We start from the raw sequence: 15,786 nt of genomic DNA on the forward strand, positions 1-15,786 counted from the left end.
GAAACGTCTTGCGAGTTCTTGCGAGTTTGTTTCCTTTTTCTTAAAGCCGCTAAGCCGTTAATAGCCGCTAAACCGCTAATAGCCGCTAAGCCGCTAATAGCCGGGCATCACGAGACGAAAAAACCGCAAGACGAAGAGACTCGCGGAACGGATTAATTTCGTCTTGCGAGGCACCACTGTAGTTTCTCCCAATGGTCAAATTCAATATTATGCCCTATATCTCTTGCCCAGTGAATCATTGATTATTTTACCAGCTCATCTTTTGTTTCCCGCTCCAACAACAACTTATACATTTTGGATAATAATTTTTCATTTTTTTCTAATAGGATTCTCTCAAATTCTGAGCTTTGGTCCACAAAAACATTTTTTAAATCTATCTTGAACCATTCATTTAAGTGATAACACTGGGGAACAAAATTTTTGTTGTATTGACACCAGCAGTTGTCACCTAATTTTGATGTGCTGATTTCGTATCTGAAGTTGGTTTTGTTCTGTACGCTCTAGGTTTTTTTGCAATTCATGTTTTCCACTTTTAACCATAATCTTTGTTTTTCACAATGCAAGAATTCAATATTTTATTAAACACATAGCCAAAGTAGTACAATATGAGTATAAATGTAAGTGACCTAGATCACATTGAACATGACATGTATAGCATTTAAAATGACGTGTATATCTATGTACAGTTGGAGGTATGCAAAAAAATGTATTCCATTGGGATACACAGTATACTGGGGAACAATTTTATTCTTTTTCTTTTGCATGAGTTTTTCAACTGTTCTTATATGTTCTTTCAATGCTAATTTCAAATCTGAAATCGATTTTCATGTACATGCTGCCTCACAGTATAACTGTAAAAGGTAAAGGAGGGTAAAGCCTCCTCTTTATTAACTATCAGAGTTTTATACTTAATTCTTGGTTTCTTCCGCCGCCAGATATATCTAGAAATATCTCTGAAGCAGCACAAGCTGTTGACAATCGGGACAGATTGGAATAAAAACATTTTAGATAATACATTCATTTTGATGGCTGAAATTCTACCCATTAGGGAAAGCTTCATTCTTCACCCCCAGCTCCAAAACTTTCTTAATCTCTTTCCAAACCTTTGTATAAAAATTGACTTTATTCAAGCAGTTTGTTAACAATTAGAGAAATATACATTTTTTTCAATTAAACACCCCCCACAAAATCCTACTTTTAAAAAAGCCACAAACATGTTACAATCAAGTGTTCAAGTGAACTGGCTCAGAAGACTAATGTTGAATATACAACTAAGGTCTCTTTTTCAACTGGCACTTCTCTTCTACCTTTAAACAGCTACCCAACACACATCCTTAAACTGACATATGTCCTCCTGATTTGGGTGGAGGTAAAACAGAGGATACCAGCCCACATGAAGCTGCACATAGACATGGCCAGTTTTTCTGGTTTCTTTAAAGAAAGGTTGGAAGTAGTTTTGTCAATAGTTTTGAAATGTTTTAGATGGCCCAGTCCTGTTTTCAAATACATGTATGCTAAGATCCACATCCAGACTTTTACCAAAAAGAGAAGGGTGTGGTAGAAAGAGGCATCAGCTTATACAGTAAGTAGTTACATGATAGGGCTTTAATTCCTTATACAGCTGATTGGAAGGAAAAAACCCAAATACTCTAGCAACTGGAGTATGGGGAAAGGACTAAGGCCTGTTCCTTCAGTCGAAAACAACCCTTGAACACTGCTCCCTGAAGCTACTCAATAGAGTAGGTATTTGCAGGACAGGGATGTGAGCCTTAGCTTACACAACTGATACGGAGGAAGAATACAGTACTGTAAACGTAATATTATTACTTTTTAATAGTTCTTAATTTAGTACTAGGGCCACCAAGTTTTTTCATTTTGTTTACAGCTTCTGCACCTTCAAGAGAAACCGACCATGTAGACAAGACACTCTTCTTATAATTTTGTACCCAGTGGCAATAATTTCAATGGCTTAAATTTCTGCCATCTTGGGCTGCCTTGAAGGCAGCTCCTGCTCTAAAATTCCCATTCAGATACTAAAATGTCAGACTATAAGCAACAGCCTAACTTTTCCCCACAAGAAATTCCATCTAAGAGAGCACAGTTCCCAAGGGATCTCGTAGGCAGGGAACATTAAAAGAACAGCTGCACACTAAAAACACAGCCACAAGAGAAGCAAACTTCCCATCTTGACTGCACTGGGCAACCCATGGGAAACACTGGGTTGGCTATCCTGTGAGGCTGTGCCTAGAGAAATGTGGCTTCTTGCAAATACAGCTGAGGCCTGCTGCCAGAGAAGAGGGCCTGGGGAGGGCAGGAAAATGTTGTCTTGATGCAACCACCGGAACGTTCAACTGTCAAAATGCAACAAAGCTGGGGAGAATTGCAGGCTCCCTTTTCAGGCGTGCTCCGTCGGGCCTGCTCCATGCCCGTTGATGTGAGGGTGAGAAGGAGTGGACCCCTGAGGGGCCGGAATGTTCTCCTCCATCATGGCAGCCGCCAGAGGCATGGCTAGGCCTTCTGGGGAGGACATGGTCAGCTCCTGTCTCCAATAAGCTTCACACAGCGGGAGGTCGTTGGTGTCACACAGACTGTAGCTTTCCCCGAATGAGATGCCCGTTAAGGAGAAAAGGACAGTGAAAAGCCACAAGAAGGAAAGAGAGAGAGAGAGAGAGATACAGGAGGGAGAAAAAAGGAGAAAAGCAAGACAGAGGCAACAGTGTTAAGAAAATAGCAAAAAAAGGGGAAAAAAGAAGCAACAACTAAGGTTAAGAACGTAAGAGCCCTCCAAGATCAGGCCAAAGGCTCATTTAGTCCAGCATCCAGTTCTCACAGTGGCCAATCAGATGCTAGTTATGGGAAGCCCAAAAGCAGAAAGCAAGTGCAACAGCACTCTCCTTACTGTTAACAACAGCTAGTATTCAGGTTATACTGCATCCCCTCCAAGGTTTTGGAAAGGGAGTCTTTCCCAGCCCTGACTGGAAATACCAGGGATTGAACCCAGAACCATCCTCATACAAAGGATGTGCTCTGCCACTGAGCTATTGTTCTTCTCCTAAAAATAAAGCAACACTTCTGTCCTCATGATACTGAACAGCAACGTAGGAAGCTACCTCATCCTGAGTCACAACACTGGTTCATTGATCCCAGTATTGTGTACAGCATTTTAGATAGGGAGTCTCTGATAGCCCTGCCTAGAGATGTCAGGGACTGAACCTGCGGCCTTCTGGATGCAAAGAAGATGCTCCGCCACTGAGCCGTACCCCCCCTTTTAAAAAAAGATGCTGCAGGTGTATAACCATTTATCTTGGTCCTTCTTGCTTGTGGAAATCCTGCTCTGAAGCAAACAAGAGGTGTAAAAGAAAATAAAGCAGTGGAAGAGTTTTGGAAGGAGAGGAACAAGCTTTGCATAAGACAAGCGGGGGGAAGGAGGTTTTCAAAAACAAGCTGTGGGTTCGCTTAAAAAAATAATGTAGTTATCAGCTGAAATGACAATTATATTTTCACACACACACTGCTGTTTTATTTACAATAAAGCTTGCAGCAAATATTTCTAATGGGATATATGTGTGTGTATAATAATAATATAATTATAATAAAAATATAATATAATATAATGGCATAACAAAAGAATCCTTAAAATATTGCTTTGTTTTGATGCATCTTAACATTCTGGAACTGGAAACTCATGGTCCAGTCATCACAGACAGAAGAAAAAATGCTTATTATGTCCAATCCTATGTATCTTTACTCAGAAGCAAACCCCACTCTATTCAGTTGTGGTCCCTTTCAGCTAAGGGTGCGTATGATTGCATCCTAAACCCCAAAGTTCCATATCTTCTCGACTGCAGCCCTTCAGATGTTGTTGTTTGGCTACCCCATGCTCATACCATGCATCAGATACCACTTTAAACAATCATGGCTTCTCCTGAAGAATTTTGGGAGCTGTAGTTAAGGGCGCTAAGTACTATTTGGAGGCCCTTGTTCGCTTCACAGACCTACAATTCCCAGAGTGTCTTAACAAACAATCCCTCTTCACAGGGAACTCTGGGAATTAATTGTAACCCTGTAATCCCTGCACCATTTGAAAACTACAGCTCCCCTAATTATTTGGCGGAATCCATAACTGTTTAGCATGGTATCATAGTGCTTTAAATGTATTGTATGAATGTGGCCTAAAGCTGCCATCTTCATTTATTATTAATTTCATAAAATTTATACACCACTTGATTGTAAAAAAAGCTTCAAAGCAGTTTAATCCCACTTAGATAGGAACAAACCCCAATGAATTCAAGAAGACTTACTTCTGAGTAGACATGGTTAGGATTGCAGTTTACACTGACTAGTGATTAGGGTACTAGTGATTAGGCACTTCAAGATCCAATACCTGTTCCTGTTTGCAAGTCATTTAGGTGACAAGATCACAATGCCGATGAGGGGGCAGGAGAGAAGCTCACCTCCACATCTCTGTGGAGAAAGGCCTAGTTACATGGTGTGCTTGGCCTCCAAAATGGCCACATTTCACTTCAAACATGAAGTACTCAATAAAACGGCTTTGGGGCCTGGATTCTTTGGGTGCTGGGAATTTAGGGATGCTTTTTAAAACAAAGACAATTGTTATTTTCACACACACCCTACCCCACCCCCACCCCATGTCAGAAACAGGAAATTGTTGTGGTTACTATAGGGCAACCGTCCATGGCTTCATTTGTACCTGGAAGAGTAATATTCTTCCTCCAGCTCATAGAGGTCTATCGAGATCTCATCACGCAGGGCAATAAGCTTCTTGTCGCATTCCTCCTGAAGGCTGCGCAACTGCTGGTTCCGCTGGTTGATGGCTTCGTTGACAGAAGGGAAGTCATTGAGGATCAGGAACTGTTTTAGGTCAGAGACAAGCTTCATAAGAGACTCGCCAGCCCGAACCTAGCAGAGAAATAAATTCAAATTGTTTATTTTATACTATTTATACACCACTAGATCGTAAAAAGAAAAAGTGTCAAAGCGGTTTACAAAAAGAATAAAACAATGAAATCATAAGAAAAATACCACACTACTATTTAAAACAGGGGTAGGCAACCTAAGGTCCATGGGCCGGCTGCGGCCCAATCGCCTTCTAAACACGGCCAGCGGACGGTCCGGGAATCAGCATGTTTTTACATGAGTAGAATGTGTGCTTTTATTTAAAATGCATCTCTGGGTTATTTGTGGGGCATAGGAATTCGTTGACCCCCCCAGCAATTATAGTCCAACCCACCACATGGTCTGAGGGACGGTGGACCGGCCCATGGCTGAAAAAGGTTGCTGACCCCTGATTTAAAACATTCAATGAATAATTAAAGTCAGTGACAAGCTGGAAACCAAATTAAGATGTGTCTGCCTTCTACATGTCTGGACAGGCTTACCTAAACAAAAATGTTTTTGGCAGACACCTTGGAGTACAGTGAGGGCACCTGCTTGATGTCAATGGACAGGGAGTTCCAAAGCATCTGTGCTGCCACCCTAAATTATTAATTTCTTACAAGTCCAGAACAAGTATTACGGAGCATTTGTAACAGTGCCTGCTCAACAGATCCACTGGGCATATATTTGGTAAGACTATCTTGCAGGTAAACTGGTCCCAAGCTGTTAAAGGCTATATATACTAATAATAACACCATGAACATGGCCCAGTAGCAAATGAGCAACCCTTGCAGGTCTCTTAGCTTAGGTGTTATATGCTGAAAAGGTCTTGCTCCTGCACTAACTGCAGCTTCTGGAATGAGCACAAGGGAAGCCCATATACAGCACATTTCAGTAATCCAATCTTGACATACAGCCCCAAATTACCCTGAATGTATAACAACAACAACAATTTATTGCCCACCCTTCACCAGCAGGTCCCAAGGCATATTAAAACATTTTTTTAAATATACTGAACAGTTAAAACCACATTCAAAGGAATTGGGTGGATCCTAAAGCACACACATCTCAACAAAAACAAGAAGACACACTTCTGTGAGAAGGGAATACCACAATCAAAGAGCTGCCCCAGGGAATGAGCTGTCCTAAGCTATCAGCACCCAGAACTTCTGAGGGTGGCAGAACAACCAAAAAAGCCCCTCTGCTGATCTCAACACCTGAGGTGGTCTGTAGGGAAGAAGGCAGCCTCTCAGGTATCTGAACGCACCCTAGAACCCACCCAACATATGCTCCCATTGGATGTTTTCTACTCACAATATTTGCAGCTCTGACTTGCATCTCGTAGTTGTCCTGCTCGCCTTGGGTTGCCCGAGAAACTTGGGTTTCTTCCTCAATCTACAGCAAATGTTGGAAACAAAGCTTTTACACTGGCTTCAACATCTTTTTTCCACTGTTCTGCAGAGAAAAACAGCCCTCTCACTATTCTCCATAAGATTTTATTGCATTCCCTCTGCCAGAGGTTCCAAACACTTCAGGCGAAAACAGGCATGGGGAACATGTGACCCTTTAGATGCTGCTGGACTACAGCTCCCATCATCCCTGACTGCTGACCTTGCTGCATGGGGCTGATGGGAGATGGAGTCCAAAATCATCAGGAGGAGCCACTGGTTCCCCAACTCCGCCATAGAAGAAGCAACACCCCCAACTAGTAAAATGGAGGCTTCTCATTCATTCCTTCTTAAACTTCTTAAAGGAACATTTAGGCCTCCCTTCTATTCTATAAATTTGAAGCAGTATTATACCACTTTACAGTCATGACTTCCCCCAAAGGATTTTGGGAACTGTAGTTTCTTAAGGGCACTGACAGCTTTTAGGAGACCCCCTATTCACCTCACTGCGCAACAATTCTCAGAGTGGTTCAACAATCAACCCCTCTTTACAGGGAGCTCTGGGAACTGTAAGCTCTGGGAGGGGACTAAATATCTCCTAACAATTTTTGACACCCTTAAACTACAGCTCCCATAATTCTTTGGGGGAAGTTATGACTGTTTAAAAGTCATATCATAGAGCTTTAAATCGAATGTGAGAATGTGGCTGCAGATTTCCCCCAGCTTTGACTTAAAGCAATGATGAGGTAATATTTTTATGTTCCAATTAGGTGAGCAAAAACTTGGAGTTTGGATGGAAGAAAGAATACCCTTGACATGAGGTCCCGCCACCCACCCACAAGTAAAATTCTCATACCTTTGCAGTTTTGACTATTTCTGTGAAGTTATCCATGATAGACTTGATGTCATCTTTCAGCCTCTTGTTGTAAGACTGAAGGAGGGTTTCCTTGCTCTGGGGGAGCACGCGCTGCTGCGGCATTGTGGTGCCAAGGAGAGAATCTTAGCTGCTCACCAAGAAAGGTCAGAAAGAGTTACAACTAAACAACAATTGAAAGTCAAAGCTTTATTACATATATTTCAACAGTCTTGAATGAGTAAGCCATTCATTACAAGCAGTGAGTTGCAACATAACCAGACCCTGGAAAGAGCTTTCTAGCACAGCAGACAATTGGTACAAAACAGTCTGGGAAACAGCCCTCATTAACAGAGTAATAAATAAACTACGGTTGACATAATAATAATATATTTTTTATTTGGATGCCGCTCATCTGACTGGATTGCCCCAACCACTCTAGGAGCCTCCCAACAAAATATTAAAATTATAAAGCATCAAATTGTAAAAACTTCCCTAAAAAGGACTGCCTTAAATGTCTTCTAAAAGTCAGATAGTTGTTCATTTCCTCGACATCTGACGGGAGGGCATTCCACAACGTGGGCACCACTATTATTATTATTATTATTTTGGAAAGCCAGACAGCACCTGCGGAGTATCGAACTGCCGCTAAGCAATTGGTGAATCTGCAACGATTGTTCTGAAGTAACCACTCTGCTTGGTTCCCTGTAACTTCACTTCTCACAGTGAGGGAACCACCAAAAGGCCCTCAGTGCTTGATCTCAGTGTCCAGGCTGAAAGATGGTAGTGCAGACACTCCTTCAGGTATACAGGGCCAAAGCTGTTTAGGGCTTTAAAGGTCAGCATCAACAATTTAAATTGTGCTTTGAAATGTACTGGGAACCAATGTAGATCCTTTAAGACCAGTGTTATATGGTCCCGGCAGCTGCTCCCAGTCAGTCACCTTTCTAGCAGCCACATTCTGGATTAGTTGTAGTTTCTGAGTCATCTTCAAAGGTAGTCCTATGTAGAGCGCATTGCAGTAGTCCATGCAGGAGATAACCAGAGCATGCACCACTCTAGTGAGACAATCTGCAAACAGGTAGGGTCTCAGCCAGCATACCAGATGGAGTTGGTAGTCAGCTATCCTGGACACAGAACTGACCTGTGCCTCCATAGACAGCTGTGACTCCAAAATGACTCCTAGGCTGCGCACCTGGTCCTTCAGGGGCACAGTTACCCCATTCAAGGGGGTCCCCTACACCTATGTGTTCCCTGCCCCCCCCCAGAACAGTACTTCTGTCTTGTCAGGATTCAACCGCAATCCATTAACCTCCATCTACCCTCCAACCACCTCCAGACACTCACACAGGACCCTCACTGCCTTCACTGGTTCCGATTTAAAGGAGAGGTAGAGGGGGGTATCATCTGCACACTGGTGAACACCCAGCCAAAACCTTCTGATGATCTCTCCCGGCTATCTCATATAGATGTAGAAAAGCAAGGGGGAGAGGACAGAGCCCTGAGGTACACCACAAGTGAGAGCCCAGGGGTCTGAACATTCATACCCCAACACCATTTTCTGGACACAGCCCAGAAGGAAGGAGCAGGACCACTTTATAACAGTGCCCCCTGCTCTAGATGGCCCAAAAGGATATCAATGCTTCTGGGGGGGGGGGAGAAACTCAATTTGCAACAGATCCCAACAGTTTCTCCATCAACTGCACATCTCCATGACCCACCTCAAAATGCATGCATTACAAAATACATACCCACTGGTCACATTCCAGCCTATTTTGCTTCATTAGCCTTAACCAACTTGGTGCCCTCCAGAAGTTTAGGTCTACAACTCACATCAGTCCCAACTCTGTGATAGACTTCCTCAGCATAAGGCAGCTTCCTATTTATTTAGAGCCACAAATACTGGACTGCTATATTATTTTTTAGAGGAAAGGACTAAAACTCACCCAACCTGGGAGAGCTGTTGTTAGTCAGCGCAGACAACACTGAGCTAGATGGAGCAATGGTTCGACTCAGTACATGGCAGCATCTTCCTCAAACCATCCCTTTTAGATCTGGAACCTTATTTCTAAAGAAGGTCCTCATCATTTCGTGGGGAGCTGGGAGAGTGGAACCCTGGAGAGCCACTGCCAGTCAGTGCGGGTCACACTAAAATAGATGGACCAGCTTTCTGACTTGCTATGATGGGAATAATAAATCCCAAAACCTTAGAAGCCAACAAAACTGAGAAGGGCTGATCTAAACTCGCCCAGCGCTCAACAAACGAGACTAAGGGGTGTATTACCCCCTGTTTAAAAAGCCTTCCACCCGCAATCGTGCTGCATTACTCCGCGGGCTAATTCAGAAAAGTTTCAGCCTTTCTCCCGCCGGAGTAGTAAACACACCTGCCACTGAAAGTACAAGCATGCATTTGAAAAGTGAGAGAAGCCAGGTGCATCGCTCTCCTGCTCTGCAGTCACAAAAGAAGTCTGAATAAATACATCGATTATCTAACAAATAAATGTTAGTATCTCAGTATCTTACTCAATACATGTAATCCTCTTGCAGACAGGCGGCCATCTTTTCCTTTTTTTCTTGCGAACGGTTCCTCCTTCACTGCCTACGTCCAGCCCATGGGGCGGGGAAAACGTTTCCTCCTCCTCCTTCCGAAGCTCCTCCAATATCCCATAATCCTTCGCCTCCTCCTCACAGGGTCTACCAATAGAGCGCCGAGCCGTTCACAAAGGGTCGTGGGCAAGTTCCGCCTTCCTCTCGAGCCCAGGTAAGTGACCAGCGTAGTGCGCTTTTGCGATTCCTGCATGAGAAGCGCACGCGGTGAGGTGAACCACACGGGTAGCAGCGCCTTCTTTGCACGCCCCGCGATCCCGGTTGCGTGCCAACCCCTAAAAAGCCTTAAGGGGGTGGATCTCCGCCAACTGCTCACTGGCCAGTCCTACACAGGATGGGAGATCTGGAGTGGTTTGCCTTGCGCCTCCATATGAGATTATCTCTCCTTCCCGTGAGCGGCCAGCATGTGTTGGTTCGCACGTGGCGTTAGACGAGCGTACAACCTCTGTACATAAGTTGTTTAGCTGCACGCTCCTACAGCTATTCATATTTTCAGTTTGAGAAACTGTGTACACAGTAGTTGATCAGTACACTCTACACGCAAACGCTTGTGCGTGCGTAGAAACAGCTCTCTTTAATGTGTAACCCTGCACACGTGTTTGCTGGAAAGTAAAATTTAGCTGGCTGATGTGACACGTGGGGGCTGTTCACCCGTTCTGTTAAACAGATGTACAATTTGGGGTACCCATATGTACAAATTAGGTCTGCTCTTTAACAACCATTCACATGTGATATTAAGGAGTGTACAATCTGTAACTGTGTATACAAGCCAACAGATGTCCACTTTCCCCCTCAAATGCCTGTACATGTGTTGAGATGGCTTTCTGTGGATTTTTATTTTCCTGACTTGTAAATATCAATCCATGAGTCTCCTTCAGTTTACTCATGTCATTGAATAATTTCTCTCTGTCGTTAAGCAGGATGAAAAGCGAGTATGCAAATGTGGCCCCATGAGTTTTGTCCACTTTGGGTCGACGTAGCAGAAGCAGCCTCACACAGCATTCTGGGGAGAAGTTTCGAAGGGAGGATGATCGGAATGAACAAGACATCTTTGACTTAGAAGCAACATTCCCCCTGCGAGACCATCTTACGATTTTATTTTAATTTTTGGTTTATTTACTTTTATCTTTTACCTTCACGAGACTTTGATCCCACAATGGCCAGTTTAGTCAACAAAGACTCTTACCTGCAGAAGTTGGCCAAGAAAATTTGCACCCAGGAAGCCCCCGAGCCACGAAAAAGGAAATTTGGTACAATTATCTGATGCTGTCATTTACTTCTCTAGATCAGGGTTTTTTGCAGTAGTGCAGCCTCCTTGGTTATTGTAATTATTTTTATTTATTTATTTCACAGTATTTATATACTGCTTGTGATGAAAAGTGGTACCTTAGAGTGGTAGTACTTAATGTTTATCCTTATTTTAACCACAGCTCATTTTAGATTATAATATGCTCAGGAAAGGGTCCTGATGCCACAATGGAATGACAGTAGTGTGTTTTGAAAATGCAACTTGGAAAAATTCAGTTGTCTTGTCTTGGTGCTTCCCGCAGACCTCCAGAAGTTGCTGGACTACAACTCCCATCGTTCCTGATCAGCCATACTGGTTAAGGTTGATGGGAGTTGGAGTCCAGTAACATCTGGAGGGGCTTCTAATATGTATGTTCTTAGGCATTTACAGTGCTCAGGTTGCGAATGTGATCTGTGCGGGGTGCACGTTCACAACCTGCAGTGGCGCGTCTGCGCACACATGTGTTGCGATTTGGCGCTTCTGTGCATGCGCGGCCGCCAAAACCTGGAAGTAACCTGTTCTGGTTCTTCTAGATTTCGGCGGTGCGTAACCTGAAAAAACACAACCTGAAGCGGCTGTAACCCGAGGTATGACTGTATTCCTTGCAGAAATGTTTGCACAGCATCTTATCAACCAGATTGCAAAATATTTTCCTCTCTTTGTTTAATGAAGTCTTGTGTCTCTGCCTTCAAACATTCCCAGGAACTGGACTGGGAGACGATAGCACCCAGCCAAAGAAGAAGAGGAAGAAGAAACAGAAGAAGCAAGGCAAGATAGAGGGCACCTCTCTGGGCAAGCAGACAGCACCTGGGGGCAGCCAAGCATCACCAGCCAAGCCAACAAATGCCAGTATTAAGAAATCTGGCCCAGTTATCCATGCTGCACCCAGTTCCAGTGGATCTCAGACTACTGGGGGGAAAGGGGACAGAAGCCAAAATGATGTTGCAGGTGAGAGTGTTTCTACAGCCAGTCATCTAAGCTACTGGGCTGGGTTCTCACATAACTCTAAGCAATGGTTTAGTAACCCATATTTTAGCATTATGTGTGAACCAGGCCACTGAGTTTAGCTGTGGGACACAGGTCACGTGCTTTCTCCTATTTTCCCTTACAGGTGGTGACAAGAGCACAGCCAGCTCATTTTCAGCCATGAATCTCTTGCGGCAGAGACTGCACGAGAAGATCCAAGAAATCTCTGGCCAGGTAAGATCAGCACCCTCCTTTAAAATGTTGTCAAGGTGTGGAGAAAGCCTGGAGAATCCAAAGCCAATTTTAGGCTGTAGGCATATGCCAGCTTAATTTGGGAGCATGCCTTGTTTAGGGCAGTGGAACTTGCTCCTGATTAAACACCCACAGAATTGCACTGTAAGATGTGTGTGTGGTGGAAATATCCCTATGCCTTTAGTATTCTGGTTCCAATTGATATCATACTGGCTTCTGCTCTACCTTGATTTGAACTAAAACAGTTCACCCATCTTTGGAGGCCAGATTTTGGAGGATGTGTTGAGGGTGGTTGATGTATAACGGGTGGGGAACCTATGGCTCTCCAGATGTTGAACAGCCAGCTCCCATCAGCCCCAGCCAGCGTTGCCAGAGGTCAGGGATGGTTAGAAACATCTGAAGGGCTACAGGTGAGTGTATAAATATAATACACTCTTCAGTCAGGCCTGTTTGTACTTTGTGATTCTATTTAAACATAGCATGGGTGAGAAATATTTGGGTGAAAAAAATCCGCTTTTTAATAATCTTAGCTTTACTGTTTTCACTCTAATAACCAAGTTTGTAGATCACATGGCTGAAAATATAAGCTTATAGCAATGCATTCTAAGCTTCCAGTGTCCTATGCACCTTACCCCTCCCCATGAGAAAGATAGGCAGTCATCCTATCTTTCTATAAGATAAGCATGAGCCTAAGTATGCAAATGAAGAACCTTTCTGTTGGTTCAACAGAGAGAGAAAGAAAGGTATATAAAAATGAGAATTCCTGGATACCATGATCCAAGTTTGGGGCAAGTACTCTTTGGCAAGAGAACTCCAGCAGAGATTTGAAATAGCAAAATACACAACAAAGTAAAGTATGGAAATAAGGGTTTTTAGACTTTTAAAATATGCCACTTAAAGTGAGTTCCAAACTCTTTCAGTAGCTTAGAAAAAGAACACATTTGGCAAATTAAAAACTTTACTTACAAGCTCTCCAAATGTCAAATTCATGTGCTTTTGCATACAGCATTCAGAAAAAGCTGCACAGGCAGTAAAATGTGGCTTAATTACAGTGGTGCAAGTTTCTAAATCATTGGTATAGGAACTGAAGAGTGAATTGTGAAAGCTGAGCAACCACCACATCCTCTTACACCTGAGCTGCTCAGGTAAACTGAGAGAGAACAAAGCCTTGATTATCCAGTCTCTCCCAAAGTGAGCTAAGCCCATTGATTGTATGAGGCTCCAATAACTTTTGCAGTATTTAGGTTTTTTCTGTAAACGTGTAATATATAGATAGTGTGTGTGTGTGTGTGTGTGTGTGTGTGTGTGTGATATGAAACTGAGATTGATCCAACACTGTTTAGTTAATAAATAGTGATAATTCTAAGAGAAATAATCCTTGCCGGCTTTCCTGCTTTTAAATGTAATGGTAAAGATAAAACAGTGACCAGATTTACAACGATACATATGTTAGTGCTCTTTTCTAGGCACTGTCTTTTTAGCTTAAAAAGTTCACTTTCCTCTTTTGAACAATTCCTCTTTCTTTTCAACTTGCTGTTTCTTAACAGGGAAACAGCAAAGAGTTGTCCCCAGCAGTGTTGGAGAAGAGGCAACGAAGGAAATACGAGAAGGAGAGAAAGAAACGCCGTAGAAAAGAGTTGAGAATGAAAGAAAAAACGGAGAAGAAGGAGGCAGAGGAGGCTTCAGCAGCCATTTCAGAGCCCCAGGCCCCAAAGAATGACACCAAGGTTGAGATCGTATTCAATAAGGTTGAAGTCCATGAAGAAGGGCTTAGCAAAGCAGAAAAGAGGAAGGCGCTGAAAGGCAACATTACTCCACTGACAGGTAAGAATTACAAGCAACTCCTGAGCAGATTGGAATCTCGGAAGAGTAAGCTGGAAGATCTGAAAGACAAGGATGAGGGGAAAGCCAAGGAGCTGGAGGTGAAGATGAAGTGGACAAATGTCCTGTACAAGGCAGAAGGGGTCAAAATCCGCGATGACGAGGACCGGCTGAAGGCGGCCCTGAAGCGAAAGGAGAAGCGCAAGGCCCAGCGCCAGAGGCAGTGGGAGAAGCGGACTGAAAACGTAGTGAACAAAATGCAGCAGCGGCAAGACAAGCGCCGCAAGAACCTCCAGAAGAAAAAGATGGCCAAGGTGGAGAAGAAGAAAGCCAAGGCTCGCAAAAAGGGTCGCATCCTGCCCGAGGACCTGGGCAAAGCCAAAATTAAGTGAATCAGGCTAGTGGACCATTGGAACCCACTCCAAGGCAGGTGCTCACAGGGCTCATTAATAAAAGCTATTTTGTAGTGGAACATCTGAAAATTTTTATATCTAAATCTCCTTGTTTGTGAGATGACTTGGAGTCATCAGGCTGTGCAGCTAGACCAAGAAGAGGGAGCTTCTACACTTGAGATGCAAAAGAGATATATTTCCACAAGACTGTTTATGTGGTCATACAACCCTGAGCTATGCCAGTTGATCAAGTGATCTTTTCATCCCTCTCCCTGAGTCAGGATAAGAGAACCTTCAGTCTGGGTGCTAAATTTGGCCTTCAAAACCTATCTTCCAGGCCCCCTGGCATAGCTTAACACCCTCCTTGAATATTTTCTATCTTTGACTGTGCTATAATGTCGTTTTTTCCCTTGGGTAAAATGTGTATTCATTGCTCCCTCCATTTTTGCTTTTGCCCTGCCCATCAACTGGCATGCAGCCCCTAGAAAATTTCCCAGAAGAGAACACAGCCCTAAGGCTAACAAAGGTTTTTTTGTGAAGAAATTTCACAAAATCTCATCAACAGGAGCTCAGGAAGGAAGCAAATGAATTTAATATCTTAACAATAATGGGATAAATTAAAAGAAAAGATGGGATTATTTTTAATTACTTTATATTAGCGCAAAATACTGTGCATTAGTTTACATATAATTTCCAGAAGATAAAGAATAATTATTTACAGCTGTTTGCAGAGATGCACAAAAGTTGAATGTTATTATGAAAATACTAATTCTAGAAGTTAATAAACAGCACCACTTTTCCATAAATCAGTCAATTTGAGATTTATAATAGCTTTTTGTGAAATAAGTTTGTGCAGTCCTTTTTGCGGTGGTTCCAGAGTTTTCAGGTATGAGGCAATACACATAACTTCAGTTAATAAATTTAATACTCTTTGCAAGTCCTCTGTTTTTTATTTCATTTTCATTTCAACTTTTCAATAATGTATAAGATTTATTTTTTCATCTGTACAGTGGTGCCTCGCAAGACGAAATTAATCCGTTCCGCGAGTCTCTTCATCTTGCGGTTTTTTCGTCTTGCGAAGCACGGCTATTAGCGGCTTAACGGCTATTAGCGGCTTAACGGCTATTAACGGCTTAGCGGCTTTAAGAAAAAGGAAACAAACTCGCAAGAACTCGCAAGACGTTTCGTCTTGTGAAGCAATCCCATAGGGAAATTCGTCTTGCGGAGTGACTCAAAAAATGGAAAACTCTTTCGTCTTGCGCGTTTTTCGTCTTGCGAGGCATTCATTTTGCGAGGTACCACTGTAGTTAGATGTTAATCTGT

At 43.0% G+C, this 15,786-nt stretch overlaps 2 protein-coding genes across 6 annotated transcripts; one reads left to right on the top strand and one right to left on the bottom strand.

The window, feature by feature from the left end:
* Positions 1-1,104: 1,104 nt before the first annotated feature.
* Positions 1,105-9,792, bottom strand: MED22 (mediator complex subunit 22). Of its 3 annotated transcripts, none has more exons than XM_083721457.1 (5): positions 9,661-9,792; positions 7,141-7,288; positions 6,211-6,291; positions 4,712-4,920; positions 1,105-2,588 (listed from the first exon to the last, which is right to left on the bottom strand). In XM_083721457.1, the coding sequence occupies exons 2-5, from the start codon at positions 7,261-7,263 to the stop codon at positions 2,396-2,398; spliced, it is 606 nt and encodes a 201-aa protein (XP_083577583.1). In that variant the 5' UTR covers positions 7,264-7,288; positions 9,661-9,792; the 3' UTR covers positions 1,105-2,395. The 3 variants fall into 3 exon arrangements, with proteins under 3 accessions (XP_083577583.1, XP_083577581.1, XP_083577582.1); XM_083721455.1 differs by having other exon boundaries at positions 1,105-2,594; XM_083721456.1 differs by having other exon boundaries at positions 1,105-2,594; positions 7,141-7,725; positions 7,810-9,729.
* A 32-nt stretch (positions 9,793-9,824) lies between these two features.
* On the top strand, positions 9,825-14,543 carry SURF6 (surfeit 6). 3 transcript variants are annotated; one of them, XM_083721416.1, is made up of 5 exons: positions 9,825-9,898; positions 10,665-10,994; positions 11,735-11,980; positions 12,144-12,232; positions 13,798-14,543. In XM_083721416.1, exons 2-5 carry the CDS (start codon positions 10,901-10,903, stop codon positions 14,461-14,463), a joined length of 1,095 nt encoding a protein of 364 aa, XP_083577542.1. In that variant the 5' UTR covers positions 9,825-9,898; positions 10,665-10,900; the 3' UTR covers positions 14,464-14,543. The 3 variants fall into 3 exon arrangements, with proteins under 3 accessions (XP_083577542.1, XP_083577543.1, XP_083577544.1); XM_083721417.1 differs by having other exon boundaries at positions 9,830-9,898; positions 10,662-10,994; XM_083721418.1 differs by having other exon boundaries at positions 9,886-9,956.
* The last annotated feature ends 1,243 nt before the right edge of the window (positions 14,544-15,786 follow it).

This window comes from Podarcis gaigeae (assembly GCF_964106915.1).
Source record: "Podarcis gaigeae genome assembly, chromosome: Z".
NCBI lineage: Eukaryota > Metazoa > Chordata > Lepidosauria > Squamata > Lacertidae > Podarcis > Podarcis gaigeae.